At 39.3% G+C, this 24077-nt stretch overlaps 1 protein-coding gene across 1 annotated transcript in view; it reads left to right on the top strand.

The window, feature by feature from the left end:
- Positions 1-24077, top strand: part of LOC306882870 (sodium/calcium exchanger 1-like) — a 55125-nt gene that overhangs the window by 15108 nt on the left and 15940 nt on the right. Inside the window, exons 3-5 of the mRNA XM_079437854.1 lie at positions 9451-10544; positions 11768-12031; positions 12216-12700. Coding sequence (XP_079293980.1) covers positions 9498-10544; positions 11768-12031; positions 12216-12700 — 1796 coding nt within the window. The 5' untranslated portion in view covers positions 9451-9497. The remainder of the gene's footprint in view (positions 1-9450; positions 10545-11767; positions 12032-12215; positions 12701-24077) is intronic.

The raw sequence follows: 24077 nt of genomic DNA, 5'->3' as shown, positions 1-24077 counted from the left end.
TTTAAAAAACCAGTCATTAGGTGAAACAAGCAATTCACCCAAAAATGTTTCTTACAGGACTTTATTCTAATAAAATCATTTGCTATGGCGGTTTGCTGTCTCTTCAATCTTTAAACTCAGACCTCATTACACTCTTAGCCCTGCAGGATTTCTTGTCAATAAAAGACAATACTGATTGCCAGTTCAAGTTTATTACTTATTGACAAGTTATTACTTATTGACAAGAGCTCACGTCAAGCACATTTTGATCAATAAAAATTCCCATCTGTTTGAACCTCTAGCAATTACTTCAGGGCAAAACACACACACACACATATGTTGGGCTTTCAGGTTTTATGGGGACATTCCATATAGGTGTAATTGTTTTTATTGCTGGATATTTTATTGGCCTACACCAACCCTAGACCTAAACCTACCCCTTACAGGAAACTTTCTGCATTTTTAAATTTTCAAATGACTTCATTCTGTTTGATTTATAAACTTGTTTCCTCATGGGGACCAAAAACAAGTCCCCACGAGGACAAGGATTTAGGATATTTTATATCCCCCATCTTTGTGGGGACATTTTATCCCCATAACTTAGGGTTTACCAGGACCACACATTACATACACATATGTAGGCTATATAAACAGTGGAGATCAAAATTGGAGAACAATGATCTTGATCTTGAACTTGATCTTGATCATCAAAATGTGAAAGAATATTAGTTGCAGTGTTGGGTGTAACGCATTACTAAGTAACTGTAATTAAATTACTTATTCACTGAAAAAGTAAAGTAAGGGATTACTGTTCATTTTTACGTAATTTAATTACAGTTATTTATAAAGTACTTGCGTTACATGCAGTAAATAATTTAAACAGTTCTAAAATCAATAATGAATTTGAAATGTAAATTCATGGTCTAAAGATAAAATTGAATGCAACAGCTTTAACCCTCCGCGCACCGGCTCGTTAACTTTCAGATTTTCCTGATTCACAGAGAAACCTTAAATACTCAGATACATATAAGACTAAAATCAATTGACTCTAAAAAGCTTGAATTTTACTTTTAAATGAACGAATTCAAATCAAAAACGAATATTATTGATTATGTAATCCGTATGAAACTAAAGCAAGGTAGTCTTTCCTGTATCTAAAAGCTTGAAGTGTCTAGCCTACTTTTAAATGAAAGAAATCAAATCAAAAACTAATATTTCTGATTATGTAATCCCTATGAAAGTAAAGTGAGACCTTTCCCGTATCTGAAAGCTTGAAGTTTCTACTTTTAAATGCCATCCATCCATCCATCTTCTTCCGTTTATCCGGGGCCGGGTCGCGGGGGCAGCAGTCTAAGCAGAGATGCCCAGACTTCCCTCTCCCTAGACACTTCCTCCAGCTCTTCCGGGGGGACACCGAGGCGTTCCCAGGACAGCCGGGAGACATAGTCTCTCCAGCGTGTCCTAGGTCTTCCCCGGGGTCTCCTCCCAGTGGGATGCGCCCGGAACACCTTCCCAGGAAGGCGTCCAGGAGGCATCCGGAACAGATGCCCGAGCCACCTCAGCTGACCCCTCTCAATGTGAAGGAGCAGCGGCTCTACTCTGAGCTCCTCCCGAGTGACCGAGCTTCTCACCCTATCTCTAAGGGATCGCCCAGCCACCCTGCGGAGAAAGCTCATTTCAGCCGCCTGTATCCGGGATCTTGTCCTTTCGGTCATGACCCAAAGCTCATGACCATAGGTGAGAGTAGGAACGTAGATTGACCGGTAAATCGAGAGCTTCGCCTTGCGGCTCAGCTCTTTCTTCACCACGACAGACCGGTACATCGACCGCATTACTGCAGAAGATGCACCGATCCGTCTGTCAATCTCCCGTTCCATCCTTCCCTCACTCGTGAACAAAACCCCAAGATACTTAAACTCCTCCACTTGAGGCAGGAACTCTCCACCAACCTGAAGTGGGCAAACCACCCTTTTCCGACTGAGGACCATGGCCTCGGATTTGGAGGTGCTGATTCTCATCCCAGCCACTTCACACTCGGCTGCAAACCGTCCCAATGCCTGCTGAAGGTCCTGGCTTGATGAAGCCAACACGACAACGTCATCTGCAAAAAGCAGAGACGAAATTGTGTGGTCACCAAACCTGACACCCTCCGGCCCCTGGCTGCGCCTAGAAATTCTGTCCATAAAACTTATGAACAGAACCGGCGACAAAGGGCAGCCCTGCCGGAGTCCAACATGCACTGGGAACAAGTCTGACTTACTGCCGGCAATGCGAACCAAGCTCCTGCTTCGGTCATACAGGGACCGGACAGCCCTTAGTAAAGGACCCCGGACCCCATACTCCCGGAGCACCCTCCACAGGCTGCTGCGAGGGACACAGTCGAATGCCTTCTCCAAATCCACAAAACACATGTGGACTGGTTGGGCAAACTCCCATGAATCCTCCAGCACCCTGTAGAGGGTATAGAGCTGGTCCAGTGTTCCACGGCCCGGACGAAAACCACACTGTTCTTCCTGAATCCGAGGTTCTACTATCGGCCGTATTCTCCTCTCCAGTACCCTGGCATAGACTTTCCCAGGGAGGCTGAGAAGTGTGATCCCCCTGTAGTTGGAACACACCCTCCGGTCCCCCTTCTTAAAAAGAGGGACCACCACCCCAGTCTGCCACCCCAGAGGCACTGTCCCCGACTGCCACACGATGCTGCAGAGGCGTGTCAGCCAAGACAGCCCCACAACATCCAGAGACTTGAGGTACTCAGGGCGGATATCATCCACCCCCGGTGCCCTGCCACCGAGGAGTTTCTTGACTACTTTTAAATGAACGAATTCAAATCGAAAACTACCTACATTTCACTGCTGGTTATACTCTGTATAATTGTGTATGTGACAAATAAAACTCTTGAATCTTGAATCTTGGGTATTGATTATGTAATCCGTATGAAACTAAAGCAAGGGGGAAAGTGAAGTGGTGTGTGGCCAAGTATGGTGACCCATACTCAGAATTTGTGCCTACAATCCCTGCCAGACCTGAGACTCAAACCCACGACCTTCAGGTTACAAGTCCAACTCTCCATCCATTAGGCCACGACTGCCCTGTATTAATGTATAATAAAGAAACTAGTGAGTTTTTCACACTTTAAATTGCTAACCCAGTGCCATTCTTAAACCTGGATTAACATAATTAATCCTGGGCTGTCAGATTTTAAAATTCTATACATTTGTAATCCCTTTTATTTTCATATTTAAGAGAGAAACATTTGTAACAGAGCTTAATAACCCAGGGTTAAAGGTAGTGCTATAAGCCCTAAAAAGATGTCAGTAATTAAAAATAAAATTTAGATGGAGATTGAATCTCCTTTTCTTCCACTGAACTGCAAAATACATGAACATTAATGTAATATTGCTATCTGTTTATAGATTTCATCAGTTCATGCGCTCCCTGAAAATCCAACCCATGACCTTGGCATAGCTACCAGCTTATACTATTTTAGCTACTATATGTATTTGTATACAAACACGTCATACAGGTAAAAAGTTGTATGATTACCTTGTACATTTGCTTACTATAATGTTTACAACCGTTCAGCTTCGGGCACATTGTTCCAAAAGTATTGTTAGCCAACAATAGTTGCAAATTCCTTTGTTACCAACATAGATACAGTGTAATTTACATAAACTGTATACTTTCAGTTTGGCTGGTAAGCAGCTTTCTACACAATGTATTTATCTGTGATGCTGCTATAAATAATCCACATTTTACAAAAAAAAAACAGTGATCCAAAAGAGGTTTACATTTAAATGTAAAAAATCGCAGTATTCTTTAAAAGGTAATTTATAAATAAAAAATAGTAATACATTTATAGTACATTTCAATAGTAATATAATTTCAATGCAAAAAATGTCGTAAATTAAACCAAAGTTAAACCAAACCATTGTAGTGAAGACCTGACAATAGTTTTATCAAATGAAATGGTAAAATGTTTCTCAGAGCATCTGTGGAGATACATTTGGAGTGTCCTCATATAGTAAGATCACACTGAAAACATCACAACCATCACAACTTGAGTATGAAGAAGTGAAAAAAGTGCACTTTTCATTCAAACAACAAAGATATGAAGACCATGAATTCTTAATATTTAAATATTATTTGGTAAACCTTTATTGCAATAGTCTACTTCAGACATTCTACTAACAGTAAGTAACTTTGGAACTACATGTCAACTAGCTGTCATTAGAGTATTAGCAGGCTGTCTGCTTAATATCTTCTAACACTTTATTTTGATGGGTCCACAGCATACAACATAGTATATGTCAAATTTTCTACTAACCCCCTAACCTAAAAGTCTAGTTGCAAATGATTGAGAATTAGTAGACATGCAGTTGCAAAGTTGCTTATCGTTAGTAGAATGTCTAAAGTGGACCATCAAAATAAAGTGTAACCTATTATTACATCCCTAATAATCATCCCTACTTTCGATTTTTTTTTCATCCAAATTTTGCCAAATTTGTTGACATTCGATTATACCATAAATTCAATTTTTATAACTAGATTCTGCACTTCTGTCCACATCGCAGAAATCATAGGACCATAATGAATCTGTGCTGTTGCAATCAATTAAATGTATAATTCAACGACTCACTTATAAAGATGTCGCCACCTACTGACATAACAGTGTAACATGCAAAAAGAATAAATGAAAAAAAAAAAAATTCTCATTACTAATACACCAACTGATGTTCTGCCACGAGCGCGCAATATTATGAGCATACAACATTAAAATTACATGGAATGTGCCTGTTGTGTTTTAAAAGTTCCCAGTGGTTTAACATCATTTAACATCACCACTGGGTAAGTGTAGTGTGAAATACGCTTTTAGTAGGATGTCATTTCTGGTAAGCGCCAGCCAAAGAAATCACCATTATTTTCATATCCTCATTACAGCGTTTTGTACTTTCTAATATAAAACAGTTTTCAAAATAGAATGCAGTTATCAGTGAACCAAAAAGATGTCTCAAGGCAAAGTACATATTTTTATAAACTTGGTGGCTGGTTTAAGCACTGTAAAAATACACCAAAAATACAGCCCGTTTCAAATTGGAAGGAATGCCATATAGTATAATCTTTTTGGATAACCCTACACTATAACCCACACTCCACCCTTCTGTCCTCATCATCGCTATTTAGCCTGTGCCTCCCTGCTTTGGGTTAAACCTCAGCCCTTTCATTGGGGGTGGATTTCTTAATGGGGAACTCTGAACCCAACCACACTGAGTTCTAAATACAGCTGCAGCAGAACCTAGAACACCACTGGATAGGCCTGGAAGATCATACTTGCAGATCTAAGCCCGAATCTGACTAGCAGTGAAACCACCAGGTGCTATATTTGGTATCTTCAACTTTACATAGTAGCTTGCTTCTTCTTCAAGGAACAGAGGGCAAAAGATGACTGCATTTTCATAGTCTGCCTGTGCCTGTCTGCATATTTTAGAAGATTGAAAAGATTTTTGGAGGGAATCAACAGTGTTCAACTACCCAGTGTGTCTAGAAGAGGCACAAAACAGGCAGGGTGCACGGCCTCCAGCACCCGTGTGTGTGTTTGTGTGTGTCAAGGGCAGACAGGACATGTGGTGGGATGGTAATGAGGCATACGCTGAGAAGATGTCAACCCTTCCATAGTAAGGGCACAGTAAGATTCATCTACGCACACAAACACAACTTTAGGAACATGAAATGCACCAACTGACTTGCATACACAAAGACAAAAAGAGCAAGCCATAACTGAGCTAACTGAATCAACTTTATAAATTGTGCTGCATCTACCAGTTGGTAATATACTATGAAAACTATTTTTATGTCAAGATGCTGAGATTTATGAGAGAAATTATGATGCTACTACAATTTTGTTGTACAGCTAAATCTCACTGTAGCCCAAGGATATTCTTCAACCTGTTATTAGAACAGATATTGTATCCCAGTAGAGGGAATTTTGTTGTTTTAGTGACCACGGGCATTTTATATAATCTTGATATGAATATTATGGGTACTTATCTAAATATTGAGTTTTTTAAAGTTTTTATATACAGCTAATTATAAATGCAAGTTAAAAGTACTGCCCAAATACTGCCCCTGAAAACAATTTCATTGGTCAGTTCTATCACACAGTCACCAGTCCAGAAAAATTCAAATGTCAGAAAATATCATGGCTGGGGAGTTTTTTTGTTTTTTTTATGAATGGGATATTGGGATATTGGGATATTGATACTAATGGGATATTGGTTGGTTTTAGCCCACTGGTTACCTATTGGTTACTATATTCAATATATTGGCTCAAGTAAAATTGACATCTTTGGTTGTCAGAGCATTAATCTGTGCCAATGAATGTCATTATTAAAAGTCATTATTAACTGTCATTATTGACTGACGAGAAACTGACTATAGAGAACAAATCAAACACTAGGAGGCATCTGCTGAAGCCGATAATACTCCAACAGTGTTTTTGACCCTGTCAAAATGGGATGTAATATGACAGTACCAGGATTTCCTGAAACACTAAATAGACAGTTAACTTGAATATTATTTGCACGAAAGTGGTATTTAATCTCTATGACACAAAAAGCATGGTCATTTAAGTTTGATAAATTGAAATTGTAATTTTCTAAAAAAAAATATTGTTTTGTTATAATGAAGTGACATTCAGCCAAGTATGGTGACCCATACTCAGAATTCGTGCTCTGCATTTAACCCATCCAACGTGCGCACACACAGCAGTGAACATACACACACACACACACACACACACACAGCAGTGAACATACACACACACCGTGAACACACACCCGGAGCATTGGGCAGCCATTTATGCTGCGGCGCCCGGGGAGCAGTTGGGGGTTCGGTGCCTTGCTCAAGGGCACCTCAGTCGTGGTATTGAGGGAGGAGAGAGCGCTGGACATTCACTCCCCCACCTACAATCCGGCCCGAGACTCGAACCCGCAACCTTCAGATTACAAGTCCAACTCTCTAACCATTAGGCCACGACTTCCCAGGAGTGCATTGTAAAATATAAAATGTAATTTACAGAACTGTGCATTTCCACTACAGAATATTATTTAACATAATACATGTATATAATTTGGAAATAGCATTGTGGTGGAAATATCCATGCTAATTCAGATGGGAAAAAAGTATAAAAAATTTCCTGTGATGCACATGTGTCCATTGTTGGGCAATATTAGTGAACAACTAGTAAGAATGTGAAATGTGTGTTTTAAGAGAGTTTATTTTCTGAAAGTCGAGAGAGCAAAAATGGTCTGTGGTTAAAGAAACACCCCCTCAGTGATGACCTAACCAGCTAATCTTCTTTAAAGGGATCCCTGGGTATTAAGACTTATATGGCTTAATATAACTTAAATTATGTCTCTTACTGAAATATGTAGTAGAAAACCCATCAAAGAATTATTTAAAAAAAAAAAAAAAAAAAAGAGCTGAAAGAGCTTACAGGTGGTGATGGATATAAGTATAGGTTTAAACCAAATGCTGTACCATCGAATTTTCCCCACAAGGAGTCTAAACGCCCCGGATATTGAGGGAAATCAGCACTGAGGAACTCCTCTAGCGGCCGCGAGTCATGATTAGCGTCGGCATGCTTACATCTTAACAGATGGCATCTAGCGTTTCTTGTCTCAGTCGTTTGTAAGCTCTTTCAATAGCTGTGGTCTACTAAAAGACTCAAAGGCATCAGGGCTAAAGCGGAGAGACAAAAGAAAGCAAGTTTTTATAAAGTTTTATTCGTCCACAGGCAGCTTCCCATGCTTTTCTCCTCCTATTATCGCTAGGAAAGCAGTCTTACATTGCTTCTCTTGTTGCCCTTTGACTGAAAATGACAATCAAAAGCCACACAATGGGGTATCATATCAGTATTTTCTTTTCTGAATTGCGTATTCTGAGTTGTGTTGCGGTAAAAAGCCAAAGACTAAAGAAATAAGCGCCAGTAGCTCACCGAGTGCAACCATTTGACATCATCGACGCAGAATGTACTGTGCACATAAAATAATGGCTCCCCCATAGTCCAAAAAAATGTAGATTTTTTTAAAATAACATACATTTTCATGGGTTTTCTACTACATATTTAAATAAGAGACATCATTTACGTTATATTAAGCTATACATGTCTTAATACTCGGGGATCCCTTTAAGGTTCTATTTCCTTTCCGTTCAAGTACACGTACTCAGCCTGCAAGATTTCTTTAATTTATCTCATGTGTCAGTGTGTGTGTTTTGTGTGTGTCCTGAGTCAGCACTGTGCTCTCAGCATTAGAAAGCTCAGCAATCTCCACTCATGCTGTGTCTATTACAAACACGCACAAACAAACATACATTACAAATCTGAGCATGACTTTCTGACTTCAGTCTTCAAGCCTATAAACATGCTCAGACATCCCCACCTACCTACACACTCATCAGCTGGTCCATCAGGTTCTTAACACAGTGATCATAATTTACTGATGACGTTACAGCACATTTCTACAGCACGTGTATGTGTGGTTTGTTTGTTTTGATCTTGTAGAATAGATTTATTGATTTTCCTGGTGGCTAAAATTTTCATTATTTATTTATTTATAATCCATTAAGATTGAACAGCTTTGTATGACCATGTGTTTACTTGGAAATTGTAAAAGTTGAAGAATTGGTCAAAGAAAAATATAATACTGTTTGACCACTAACTTTGATCACTATTGTTTGACAAATCGTAATCTTGTAAGATGTGAATAGTGGACTTGTATGGGTGTGTTAGCATGCTGAAACTGTTCATGTTCAGCCCTAGAAAGTGGTCGATTGGATAGAGGGGGTCAAGAAAGTTATAGAAATTATCAAAGAAATCATGGGATAATGAAAAAGATTGAGAATCTGGAGCAAAAGAAAAAAAGAATGTCAACTCTGCAAATGGTCGAGATGGAAAGAGGAAGCTAACAAAATGTGTAAGAAGGGCGGATAGAGAGGGATGTATAGCACTATAGTGCAGGTGTGTGGAGATGAAGAGGAATTAATGTGCTGCGACAAAACTACAGAGAAAGCTGGAACAAACGTACACAGAATGTGGGGCAAGAGAAAGAAGAGTTTTCACACCAAAGGCCTTGTAGAAACGCACAAAACTGCAACCTATATCTTCTACAGCACATTTCTTGATTACTTTTTTAATTACACCTGTAGTTATACAGTAAATTATTTAACATTTCAAATATTGGCTTCTGAATTTCTCTTGAATACTGAAGAGTCATATAATTTCCTGCACAAAAAAAATGGTGGATCAAAACAGACCTACTGACCGTTTTTGAGCTACAACCTACTAGTCGTAGGGAGTTGTCTGTGCAGCATGGTGCTGCATATTTTAATGTCCTTTTTATTGTCAGAGTGTAAAACCAACTTACATTCACTCACCCAGTGTTTTTTTTTTGTCTCTATATTTTTCCTCAGGTGGTGTGAAGTTTGAGAATCCACAAACAGACCACCCCAACCTTACCATGCCTTTGTCCTTCAGTTCATCTCACCATTTCCCCTTCTCCTTCATTTCCTTGATCCTCCCCGTCCTCCTCCTGTCTTTCTCCATCCCTTCTCAAGCTGACTCCCAAGATGTAGCCCAATCTACATCCAACTGTTCTCAAAATGACATGTGTGCAGACGGGGTCCTTTTACCAATGTGGAATCCCCAGAATCCCTCAGTTGGTGACAAAGTGGCCCGTGCCATTGTGTACCTAGTGGCACTAGTCTACATGTTCTTAGGTATGTCAATCATTGCTGACCGCTTCATGACTGCCATTGAAGTTATAACTTCTCAAGAAAAGGAGATCACTACAAAGAGACCTAATGGCGAAACGGTCACCACGACAGTTCGCATATGGAATGAGACTGTCTCCAATCTGACCCTCATGGCTCTGGGTTCCTCAGCCCCTGAGATTTTACTTTCAGTCATTGAAGTCTGTGGGCATAATTTTGAGGCCGGTACTCTTGGTCCCAGCACCATTGTGGGAAGTGCTGCTTTCAACATGTTTGTGATCATTGGCTTATGTGTCTATGTGGTACCTGAAGGCGAAAGACGGAAGGTCAAACATCTTCGCGTGTTTTTCGTGACTGCTGCGTGGAGCATGTTTGCCTATATTTGGCTCTATCTTATCCTCTCCGTGTTCTCGCCTGGTGAGGTGGAAGTGTGGGAAGCAGTGCTGACATTCCTCTTCTTCCCACTCTGCGTGGTCCAGGCCTGGGTTGCTGATAGACGATTGCTCTTTTACAAGTATGCCCACAAACGGTACCGAACTGATAAGGGCCGTGGAATTATTGTGTCCGAGGGTGGCGAGGAAGTTGGCAAGGAGGCAGGATTCACAAAGATGGACATGTTGGAAATTGATGGAATCACAACACATCTGGACGGAATGTTGGGAGAGGAAAGTGGACTTAATGGACGTGATCAAGAGGAGGAGTCCAGGAGAGAAATGGCCAGAAATCTGAAGGAACTGAAACAAAGACATGCTGACAAGGACATGGAGCAGCTCATAGAGATGGCCAACTATCAGGTATAAAAATAATCTAAATGTATAAATTGTATAAAATTATATAATTATAAGTAATTTATTATTTTAAATATTATTGTTTTCTAAATTTCTCTGGAATGTTAAGGAGTCATATACTTAATGGTTGATCAAAACAGACATGTGGCCTGTTTTAATTTGTGACCTGTTCTAAATGAGAACCACTGAATGGAAGTGAAATGTGACAACGTGCCCCATAGGTGGGGCTCTTTGTAACGTGAAGAGCACATAACAACTGTACAACAACTTAAAATTTCACCTGATATAATAAAAAAGGACAAACTAAAATGTCAACAAACTAGTTTGACAATAAACACAAAACAAAATGCAACTACACCATAGTTCATAACAATGTGGACAGATTTAGAAATACATACAGATTTTCAGAAAATCACAGAACCGAACACAACACACCCTCCCTCCACACACAAGCTGTTAGAACAGAAGCCAGTAAGAATGTTTAAAATTTCATTTTTCATTCACGTTTATCATGTTTTCTCAATAGAATTCATAATAATTCTTTATGAATTACATTGCTAATGTCATGGAATAACAATAATGTAGGTAAGATATTTACTTTTGCTATAAATGTTTAGTGATATCTTCCAAAGACTTTTCTCTATATAGTGTTAAGTAGTAAAATACACTGTTTCATCATACTAGTATGTGTGGAAACCTTCAAACCATCTGTCTTAACTAGCCCCGTATTAGGTTGTGCCCCCCTCTCCCCTGCTCTCCCAGTTTAGTATGCAGAGACATTTGCAAGTAAAATCCGTAGATTTCCCAAAAAATTTAAATACTGTCTTTGTGCTGCTTTAAACATTGTTTGTTTGAGTATAGTATGTGTGCATGCGCTTTAAAAGTTAGATTTCAGCAAGACCGTAAGTTCAAAATAAAATCACACAGTACGTTTTGTTGAAAAGTTGTAATATACTGTACCTAAATAATGACGTTTTAGCATTATACACAATAGTCAGCCAGTCAAATGAAGACTAGCTTATTGGCTCTATACTCATTGACTCAGTGGAGTTAGCATGCTCGACCACCTGTTTATACAAACAGCGGAAGACAAAAGAATTGTTTGGGAGACCTGTTTGAAAAGTCCATTAAATGCTGTGTGCGGTTCAATAGCTATTTTACAGCTTGAGAAATCAATCTGCAACTAATCAGCAAATTAAAAAATAACCTTCTCGACCTTAACTTTGCAGGTTCTAATACAGCAGCAGAAGAGCAGAGCTTTCTACCGGATTCAGGCGACAAGGATGATGATTGGAGCTGGGAACATCTTAAAGAAACATGCAGCAGATCAGGCCCGTAAAGTGGTCAGCAGTGGGGAACCTCGGGAGCAGGAGGATGACCCTTTTGTCACAAGAATAGACTTTGAACCTGCCATCTACCAGTGCTTTGAGAACTGTGGGTCCTTAAAACTTACTGTGCAAAGGCATGGAGGAGATGCAGGGTGCACTGTTAAGGTGAGTTTCAAGTAAAACACTCATTAGTTTAGTCATTTTATGAGGGAATAGGATACTCCTAAACTTATCGTCTGATTTCGTCTATTAAATTATGGAAATTATGGAACAGGTTTTTGTCTGTTTATTTCATGGAAACAAGGAAGATGTTTGATCTTTCTAAATGTTTATTCATGCACAACTCCAGGTGGATTACCGCACAGAAGATGGCACAGCCAATGCCGGTTCTGACTATGAATTTGCTGAGGGCACACTCATTTTCAAACCTGGCGAGAACATTAAAGAGATCACCGTCGGCATTATTGATGATGACATCTTTGAGGAAGATGAATACTTCTATGTGCGTCTGAACAATCCCCGTATAGTCGGGTGGGCTGATGGACATCCTATTACTATGGAGACTGGAGCACCTGCTCCTTGCGCAGCCCTCGGTGAGGCCCACACGGCGACCGTGACGATCTATGATGACGACCATGCAGGAATTTTCACATTCGAAAGCGAGTCAGTGCGAGTTAGCGAAAGTATCGGCATCATGCAGGTTAAGGTCCTGAGGACATCAGGAGCACGTGGTCTGGTGGCTGTGCCGTACCATACAGTGGATGCGACAGCTCGCGGAGGGGAAGACTATGAGGAAGTGTCTGGAAAACTGGAGTTCCAGAACGACGAGACAATGTAAGAGGTTTCTGTCAGCTAATGTGTTTGTGTGTGTGAGAATGTGTGTATCTGTGTTACTGCCTTTATTTAGCTCTTTCTGTCCAAAGATTGTCCCGCATGAGTGCACCTTCACAGTGAAAATGCTTTTAGTTCCGCAGTAAAGTTATTAGATTGTGTGTTTCTCAGGCATGTCAGACAGCTTATTTCACGGCTAAGGAAAGAGCTGCAAGAATTTAATTTGAAAGAACACAATGTCACAAAAATATGAATGCATGGTGATTTTGTTCCTCTTATGCATTTTAGTGACTTAATGTGAAGAACATTCCTTGTATTTCTTGCCATATGGAGAAAATTAATATGGTAGACATCCTTCCATAAATGGATCGTAAATTTTCTGCTGAGTTAAAGACTGATTGCATGTCTTTATCCTGTTTCACACATACTGCACTTGAGTGGCACCAATACTGAGGGCTTAGAGCATTGTACAGTTATATTCACGTGCAGAAGACACGGTTACATACCTGTATGAAAAAGGCCTTAGTTAATGAATATATACAGATGCGCTACAGTGCATGGAGTATAAGACTGAACTTTTTTTGTAGTATGTTGGGGATATATATATAGTGGGTTTGGGAGTTTGATATGCCTCAGGCTTATGAGGTGTATAGTGTATAAAATAGTGGGTAAAAGGGAAATTAAAGTGCTCAGGTAATGGTTGTGAAAGTTTGCGGCTAACAAATTGGTTATGCTATGTCCTTATAAAGTGACCTTTTTCTGTGGGTCATTTAACATCAAGGTAATGCTGGTAAGTGACTTCACGCTGTGTATGATGGTCGGCTTCATATTGAGAAAGCTTGGGATAATGTGTAATGCAGTTTTAACTGTGTCTGTGTTTAACTTTTTTGTCATTCAAGCCACAGGTAACTGCAGTAGTTGTCGGCTGAAGCTAATATAATTTTAATTTCAGTTATGAGTATAAATTGGTTTAATCTTGGTCTCTGGACTCCAAAACTGTGATATTCCCTCAGTCCCAGAAGCAAAAGTAAAAAGCAAAAGTTACATGCATTTATGTTTGGGGGGAGGGGAACAAATGTGATTATTTATGAATCAACCATTGAAAAGAAATATGGGGGTTGTGGTTATAGTTGTGGTTTGAATTCAGAGAGATCAGCCGTGAGGAGAGGACAAAGCGAATGGCTTATATCATTTTTGTTACAGTTGGTCTCTGTTGATTTACTATCCAATAAGGCTTCACAACAGGGGCACACAGCAAGCAGACCTACAAAAAATGAAATAGAAAACACTGCCAAAAAATGAAATACATACACACACAGAGCAGACTCACACTTACACATCATGGGGTCTGTGATGGACAGAGGAGGGCTGGAGATAATCAGCAATATTCTGTATTTCAGAGGTGAAACAGTCCCCTCTTGCTGTATCTCTGCTTCCCTGGCACCTGTCTCACACTATCTCTCCCTTCTTTCAGTCCACAGTCTTCACTCGCTCTTCTCCTTTTCAATTCACCTCACACTTACTCTCTTTCCTGCTGGAAAAACCAGGTCATACCAGCTTAACTCTCATAAAAGTAATGATACTGATATTAAAAAGAACATCTTATTTTACCTTTACATTTTCATCTAACCTATCAAAGCCCAGCAGATATTAGAAGCCCTCTGTTTAACAACATAAATACAATGCAATAAAACACAATATGCAGTGTTTTTTTTTTACCTGAGCAAAAACACAGGGACGTATTGCTGTAGTATGTACATTATTCAGAGAATCTGAGAATATTAACATTAATTGAATTACGTAATGGTCATAAATTAAATAATGTAATATTTCTAAGGTTAAAATAATGTGTGTCAACAAGTTTATAATCATATTCAGATGTTATATTCATATCGAGATGTCTCATATTAAGATGTTAAAGGTATAGAGTGCCCAAAATATTATTTATTCAAGAAAATTAGATTTTTGTCCCTCCATTGAAAGTCCATTCACCCAAAATTCGGTCTACCAGACTTAACCAGCTTTAGCCAGATTGTTTTCAACAGTGAAACCAAATCCACCTGCTAGTAGTCCTTCTTATTAACCATCTACTGACCACCAAATGGCTATTAATCCAATAGGGTTTCACTTGCTCCCCTTGTCCATTCTCATTCTTTCCCCATTTTTTCCTTATTTCTTTAAGCATATATTAATACTAAATACTAATGTCTTTAGAACTGTTACTCAATCGAAACATCTTCAGTTTACTCCCCTTTCTCAGTTCTGCCTTTCATCTATCATCTCTGCCTCATTTAATCAATCTCTTCATGCATTGTATATTGCTCCACTCCAGCCTAATATAAAATATTAATATGTGTATGTGTCTGCATGTATGAGAGAGAGAGGTTTAGGTAGGTTAATATTCGTATAGCCCCAGTGAAACTCTGAAGCGCCCTGAGCTTGACACAGACATTGAAACCAGTGGACGAGTGTAGAGGTGGTAAAACATAATAATTAAAATACAGAGAGGGGTCAGCACTGAGCACTGAAGACATGGATAAGATGAAGACAGACAAGGAGGTCTGGCAGATTAGTTTGTGTGTGTCTGAATGTGTCTTTGCCTGTTCCCTTCATACTTCGATTTACTCAGTGCTGTGCCTTGATGTCATTCTATCGTTTCACACTGATTTATTGCTCATATTTCATGAAAAATTTCTGAAGCGCACTCATATATCATATCTCGCCATCCCGTCTCTGTATTCCTGTCAAGGAATAAGATTTTCTTTTGCTGTGATTGCACACATTCCCTATTGTGTGTACAAAATGCCATTCTGTGTGCAAATCTCAGTTTCCAATTTTTTGTTTTCTTTGCTGACTAATTCAACCCCTCTGTTTTCCATGTTATACCAAATGTTCTTCCTTGCCTCTCTCTCGTGACATGGGGTTCTGCATTAGGCCTTTCCCTAGGGTGACCCAGAATCTACTGTGAGTACTAGATATGTGTTCCAAGTGGAGCACAGCGTGAAATCTCTGTCAGCGAGTGCACACACATACTCTGTCTTTGAATATGTGTGTGCAAAGTAAAGGTAGCTCACTCACCCAAGAGCAGTGTTTCTGGATAGGCAGATTCCTCCTTTATCAGGCTCAAAAACCTGCTCACCATTTGCACTTTCTCCCAATACTGTAAACTACAGGAACTCAGAACCCAAACAGCAGATTGGATATACTCTAAGAGATAAAATGTTAAAATGTATTTTAAAGGGATAGTGCACTTAGAAATGGAAATTATGGCTTTCCAGAACACAAAAGGAGATGTTTGGCAACATGTTCACGCTGCTGTTTTACACACAATTATGTCATGTATGAAATGGTGCAATGTTGACCAGGGCTTGTCAAGCTCTAAGCACCATTCAAGTCCATTTGACTTGTGCACTATATTCCAAGTAAAGTCATATGGTAGCCTTGTGTGTGGAAAATAACAATTTAACTTCTATTTGACGTTCATCTCAAATCACATTTGTGTGATTTTTATATGTGTAGTTTGAAACAATAAGTTATGAGACACATTCTGAATCACTGATATCAAATTTAGCTTGATTTATTCTTAACATGAATTTAACATACTTCAATTTTGGTGTGTTGATACCAAGCTTATAGCATGAAGTCAGAAGACGTTTAAGCTGAACCTGATCCTTTTAAATCTCTTGATTTCATGTGAAGAGTAACTCTGTGCAGTTTTCAACATCTACTCCCAGATCTCTTTGTAGTTCATTTTATTATTTGCTCTGTTCCTCCTGTGATGTTTCAGATAACTCTGAATTTTACATGGATGTGGCCTTGGGCTTGCCAGTGCAACCTCTGATCGTACCTTTTGGTAAATAAAACAGGGAAAGACAGAAGAGAAAAACAATCTCAACTTACTCTCAATGTCTGTCTTTGTGTCAGGTCATGTATCTCTTGAGCTCCGAGTCTGTCTGTGTGTATGTGTGTGAAGGAGAGAATAGCATCACGTGTTTTTAATTTGACTGCTTTATGGCAGGTCATCACAGAAAATTGTCAAAAACAAAACATTGACATACATAGACTCAGATGCACACTTGTTGCAAAAAAGTAATGGAAATGTAGTATATAGGGAATTATACAGCAGCTGTATAATTGTTGACATGGCTTTCTGCCTCTCAGTATGTGTGTGTGTGTGTGTGTGTGTGTGTGTGTGTTTTTGGTTTTTATATACTGGTGGGGACTTAAACCTGAATACACACAGACTCATGGGGACTTCTGTCACGGTGGGGACCTAAATTGAGGTCCCCACGGGTACAAAAGCTTATAAATCACACAGAATTAGGTTTTTTGAAAATCTAAAAATGCACAAACTCTCCTGTGAGAGCTAAGTTTAGGTGTAGGACAATAGAATATATGGTCTGTACAGTAGAAAAACCATTACACCTATGGAGAATCCCCACAAGGATAGTAAAACACACGTGTGTGTGTGTGTGTGTGTTTGGATGATAATTTTGTGGGATCTCTAACTTTTACGCTGCAGCAGAGCCTTATCATCAGCGTGCCTGCCATGTCACTAATTTTACCATGCGTGTACTCTGTCCTATCCTCATTCTACCACCGGCTATCTACATGTAAAACCGCATTACTGAAAAATACAGAGGTCTGCTGTATTTCCTCCAGTTGTGCTTTGAAGATAGTTGGGATTTAGATCCATGAGCTGTAATTGACGTAACTTGAAAGAAAAGTGTGTTTGTAATTTAGGAACACTGCAGAGGACTGCATAGCATAATAATGTGAGCATGAGTGTGTGCACGATTTATATAGTCAGAGAAACAGCAAAATTATTTGACTTATGGAAAAACCTGTCATAAGCTTCTTGAATTTTGCAGAGTAATTCCTCTTCACTTCAAGGTGCAAAGTAAGATAAGCTGTGTACTGCAGATAGAGCCTCATTGTCCTTTACAGTTATGGGCATGCAGCTATAATCTTTAAAGGGGAGAAAAGAAGAAAAACAAAATGGAATTTTTGGGGGATAACGCTTCCTTTAATTGAATTTTGAATTTTGAATATTGATTTCATGACAAGCACATTCTTTCTTTGTAAATTTGTAAAAAAAAAAATCTGTGACAGGTTGATTTGCTTAGTTTGCTAAAAATATTTTGCAACTTCTTTGTCTCTATGTCGGCACTTGACTGTTTCTGCCATGCAAAATTGCTTTAAATAGTAAACAAACAAGACAAAATAGCCCCAAGCTAAGCTTTATCTTGATGATTGTCATTTTCATCATTTTTGAGCTTGAGTTTAATAATATGAATAAATTATGGTGCATTAGGTGGATTATTTAAGATGTTTTGTTGAGTTTGTGTTTTTTCGCTATTATGTTTTATATTTTAAATTAAGTCCATGAGTGTTCGAAGTTTGGCTGTATACGTTGATAACTCGGATTGTGTTTGGCATAGCAATGGGAGGAAACTTGATCAGGTTTTGTCACATACGCTGCTTACTATATTTAGCTTTAAGCATCTTCATGTCAGATATTGTGTTCTACTCATTTATTCTGAGCTATTTCACGGGAATCCCTCAAGCATGCCAGGCCCTGGGTGACTGTCTACATCACCTATAGCCCAGCCTGCATGCATCCACATACAGTACACTCTTCGCACGCACACACACACACACACACACAGAAACACACACACACACACACGCACACACACACACACACAATGAAGCCCTGTAATTACAGGGCAGATGTCCAGGCAGAGGGAGACTGCAGGCCTGTTATCCCAGCCATGATTAGAGCCTTCACAGCTGCCTCATTGCTCTCTCAGGCCTCTGGAGCCTCTGCAGAGGGCCAAGGCCTTCTCCCCAACTCAGCATCTCTTATTATGCATGACATCAGCACACATGCCAGTAAACTCTTCACTCTTCAAGTTTATGAGTAAAGCTGGCATACAATACACTAAAACTTTGATTGGGCTTTATTAAAATGCATCTAAATTAAAGTGCATACTGATTTGATCCATTGTGTACTTTCAAGTGAAGGAGACAAGAGGACCACGGCCCGTTGCCATAGTGATGTTTCCTGTGCCAATTTGTTAAAGTAAATGCAAAAACTAATTTGGTTTATGTTGAGATGGAAACACAGAAAATACATTTAGAGATATAGGCCAATATTGGTGAGTGTACTTGGAATATGAAAAGAAATGCTGCCAGTTCTTCAGAGCTCCTTCTTTTCTGATTTTTCATCCCTGTTTGGTCTAAATTTAAGTTAACACAAGTTTCTAAAATTGATCATGAAAGTGAAATGAAACAATGAAAGTCTATTGTTTTTTAAGAAATTAATACCTTTATTCAGGGACATCATTTTATTCAAGGACATATTACATTTATCAGAAGTGACTTTTATAATGTTAAAAAATTATATTTTACATTAATGCTGAACTTTTCATTCATCAAAAATACAGACAAAATGTAGCATGGTTTCCACAAAAATATTAAGAGGCACATTTGTTTTTAATATTGAACATTTCTTGCACACCAAATCAGCATATTAGAATGATGTCTAAAAGGCTTCTTTCACAAAAAAACCTTACTGACCCCCTACTAAAACCCTACTGACCCCCCCCCCCCCCCCCCCCCCCCCCCCCCCCCCACTCCTTTAAAGTAAACCAGTGGCACAGTAGAAAGGTTTATTGGAGGTTGTCAGTTGCTCTCTTACACTAATCAGGTTGAACCATTTAAAAAAAAAGAAAAAGATATATGTTAGTGTTTTCCCTTTATTTATACAGGACAGTACAATGGTCAGAAAGGAATCAAAGTGACAGGGAAAACTAGGAATGGTTTGGAAAGGACCAAAGCACAAGGACACTTTGTGTCGGAGCACTGCCTATTAGGCTCTGAATGGTTGAATTTTTGGTGGTTAACCTCAATCTCTGTCAGTGATCTATATACAGGTCCTTCTCAAAAAATTAGCATATTGTGATAAAGTTCATTATTTTCTGTAATGTACTGATAAACATTAGACTTTCATATATTTTAGATACATTACAACACAACTGAAGTAGTTCAAGCCTTTTATTGTTTTAATATTGATGATTTTGGCATACAGCTCATGAAAACCCAAAATTCCTATCTCAAAAAATTTGCATATTTCATCCGACCAATAAAAGAAAAGTGTTTTTAATACAAAAAAAGTCAACCTTCAAATAATTATGTTCAGTTATGCACTCAATACTTGGTCGGGAATCCTTTTGCAGAAATGACTGCTTCAATGCGGCGTGGCATGGAGGCAATCAGCCTGTGGCACTGCTGAGGTGTTATGGAGGCCCAGGATGCTTCGATAGCGGCCTTAAGCTCATCCAGAGTGTTGGGTCTTGCGTCTCTCAACTTTCTCTTCACAATATCCCACAGATTCTCTATGGGGTTCAGGTCAGGAGAGTTGGCAGGCCAATTGAGCACAGTAATACCATGGTCAGTAAACCATTTACCAGTGGTTTTGGCACTGTGAGCAGGTGCCAGGTCGTGCTGAAAAATGAAATCTTCATCTCCATAAAGCTTTTCAGCAGATGGAAGCATGAAGTGCTCCAAAATCTCCTGATAGCTAGCTGCATTGACCCTGCCCTTGATAAAACACAGTGGACCAACACCAGCATCACTGACTGTGGGTACTTGACACTGGACTTCAGGCATTTTGGCATTTCCCTCTCCCCAGTCTTCCTCCAGACTCTTGCACCTTGATTTCCGAATGACATGCAAAATTTGCTTTCATCAGAAAAAAGTACTTTGGACCACTGAGCAACAGTCCAGTGCTGCTTCTCTGTAGCCCAGGTCAGGCGCTTCTGCCGCTGTTTCTGGTTCAAAAGTGGCTTGACCTGGGGAATGCGGCACCTGTAGCCCATTTCCTGCACACGCCTGTACACGGTGGCTCTGGATGTTTCTACTCCAGACTCAGTCCACTGCTTCCGCCGGTCCCCCAAGGTCTGGAATCGGTCCTTCTCCACAATCTTCCTCAGGGTCCGGTCACCTCTTCTCATTGTGCTGCGTTTTCTGCCACACTTTTTCCTTCCCACAGACTTCCCACTGAGGTGCCTTGATACAGCACTCTGGGAACAGCCTATTCGTTCAGAAATGTCTTTCTGTGTCTTACCCTCTTGCTTGAGGGTGTCAATGATGGCCTTCTGGACAGCAGTCAGGTCGGCAGTCTTACCCATGATTGCGGTTTTGAGTAATGAACCAGGCTGGGAGTTTTTAAAAGCCTCAGGAATCTTTTGCAGGTGTTTAGAGTTAATTAGTTGATTCAGATGATTAGGTTAATAGCTCGTTTAGAGAACCTTTTCATGATATGCTAATTTTTTGAGATAGGAATTTTGGGTTTTCATGAGCTGTATGCCAAAATCATCAATATTAAAACAATAAAAGGCTTGAACTACTTCAGTTGTGTTGTAATGAATCTAAAATATATGAAAGTCTAATGTTTATCAGTACATTACAGAAAATAATGAACTTTATCACAATATGCTAATTTTTTGAGAAGGACCTGTATATATATAGCATATGTTCTTTTCTTTTCCCTTCCCTTTTCTGCTTTCTTTTCTTGTATTCTCTGTCTTCTCATTCACACACTGAAAACAAAAACAAAGCTTTTAGCGCTGTGTGTATATCATACCCACCTAAGATGCAGCCAATAAGGTGACATTATTCTGGCCTCCCAAAATGCTGACTGTTAATGTTCCTTCACCACCACTGCTCTCATCTAACACCTCATTTAGTTTGGGGTATGTAATGACCTCTTTTGCATTCTGGCTTTTTGAAGTCTTATCTCTCCCTTGAGAGTCTCATCGTGAGCGTTTATTATCTCTAATCTGGACCCTTGTTAGCAGGATTCATGTTGCGAGTATGGTTTGGGATTTTATTACTCCGTTTGCTTTGTTTTTATTTTGATATGGGTTTTTGATTATGAAACCTGCGCTCTATTTTACTTTGCTCTGTTTGAGTTTAGAAGATGCCCTACCATCACTTAGTTTTTCCCCCTTTTCTGTTTGTCATCTAAATCTTCCACTCCGAAATTGGAAGTGGCTTAATTAGCATTGCAAAGACAACAAGTCATTGAGGCGCTCCCTGAGGATTAACTCGGAGTGACAGTGTGTGCTTGTGTGTGCTGTTCTATGTTTAAGGGAGATGTCAGACTGAACAAGACACGGAAGAGGTGCAACAATGAGAGAGAACACAGAGTGAGATAACACAATGTGAAAGAAAAGAAAACACTGTCTGCTGGACTGAAGAGTTATTTATCAGTATGCTAAGTACCAGTCAAACTGTTTAAAGAAGAGATGCTGAGAGAATGTTTTTAGGACATTTATAGGCAAATTGTAATGCAGAGATAGAGCCTGAAAGACAATAGACCGAACAAAACAATAAAGAATACATTCTGGCCACCCGGGATGGATGGCTCAAACCAATGGTGTTTATTTTAATATCTTACCAATGTTGGACATTTTGACAAACATGCAGCCACATTAGCGCATAGTGTGTTGGTCAGCTATGTAGATAGAACTGAGTCGGTACATGTGTCTGGCTACTTTTGAATACCCAACTGTATTACAAAAGTAATGTAACAATAGCAGTCTTCTTACATTACTGCTTCCAATGTAGTATTAAAAACTAGCAGGACACATTGCACCGTGTTTGACATCACATAACACCAAATGCCGTTGGTTGACGCGTGTCTTGTAACCAAACACAACAGGTTAAGCTTGAATGTACAGAAGCACGAACAAGATTTAAGGTTTAGACTTTGGTGTAAGATGAAACAGAAAGAAAAAGACGCACATGCAGGAAAACAGCTGCTAATGCCAAATGTTGGCTCCATGAGCTGGTGTGTTTCTAGGAGATGTGCTGACAGACCGGTAGCAGCTGGCATGTCATCCCATAGACCTCAGCCAATCACACAGTCACCTTCAACTTCTAAAAAGTGCCAGCGGTCCTCTGTGGCACATGGGTGGGTAATGAGCTTTAACGTTCAAAGTAAGCTAAATAGGTAATGATGACATGAAAGAAGAGGAGAAAGACTGATGTGAGGATGTTAAAACATACATGAGAGGAAAGAAAAAGAACCAGGAGATGATAGATGGCAAATGAGGGGATGGAAAACTAATTTTTCACCAAAAAATGGAAAGTCTAATGAAAAAGAGGAAGGGGGGCTGATATTGAGGCCAGTTCATCTCTTTCTCTTTGTTTCTCTTGCTGTGGGTTTGAAATAAGCAAGATTTTTCTATTTCCACATTGCATAGACTGAGATAATGAAAGAGTCAGACTCTCTGTCCCTGTGTTTATGTTTGTGAGAGAGAAACTGTTGAAGATGTGATTATATGGTTATCAAACCTGTTAGAGCTTTCACAGGTTTGACTTGACGGGATGATCTAAGAAAACAAGTGAGAAAGAGAGAACAAGAGATAATTTCGGCTGATACATAGGAAAAGACATCTCTATATAACACATTCAGACAGGTTTTTTTTAATTATGTTAGAATTATAGTTGAATTTTTTTTTACATATCACATCAATGATTTCAGGTAATAATTCAGATGGGATTGGGATGTAGGATTTATTATTGTATGTTTGCATAAATCTGTTACTTTTATTAAAAATGTGATTTTTACTTTCTTACCTGTTATTCAGTTGATTATACTTAGTGGAATCAGCTCTTTGGGTTAAATTAAATAGTACCAGAAACCTGGGTGCTAATCAAAGAGCCGGTCACAATTAACAAAGCTAATTGCCAATTTAAATCCAAAGATCTGGCATGAAACTCTAGATGGCGCAGTCCAATAGGTCTAACTCAATCTGACATAATGACATCATTATCACATGCGCTGTAAAAAAACAAAACAAAAAAAACCAAACGGTAAAATGAATCTATTTTATCTATTTCTCATTTTTATTCATTTAATTTTAAAATTACATGTAATGTCCAATACAGATTTTCACCTTATGTAATAGGGGAACTTACCATTAACTATGGAACAGGTTTTTACTGAAGCATTTTTACAGTCTTTTACCATTAAATTCACGGTCATTTTTTACAGTGTGGCACTGCCGATTGGTTACTTCTGTATCGGTAGCCAATGAGCTTGCTGCTTAACATTCAAATACTTGGCTAATGCTTGTTGTAGCAGTTGCAGCTCACTTCAGAAACCCTCCACGTTCCCCAGCTCCACCTGTATAGATCTGCTACAGAGTGATTATGTATGCTGTGGGGGTTGTTTCTTATATGCTATATGTGCAGCAGCAGTATTTCTTACATGCTCACAGCAGCATGTTGTGTATGTATTGGCAGTAGCAAGTCTCGGTACTTGCTCTGCCGCAGCAGCAGCAGCATAGCAGATAAATTCTGCCAA

The sequence above is a fragment of the Barbus barbus genome, assembly GCF_936440315.1.
Source record: "Barbus barbus genome assembly, chromosome: 2".
Classification (NCBI taxonomy): Eukaryota; Metazoa; Chordata; class Actinopteri; order Cypriniformes; family Cyprinidae; genus Barbus; species Barbus barbus.
Note: the sequence above shows the minus strand (reverse complement) of the source record. Positions and strands in the feature narration are given on the sequence as shown.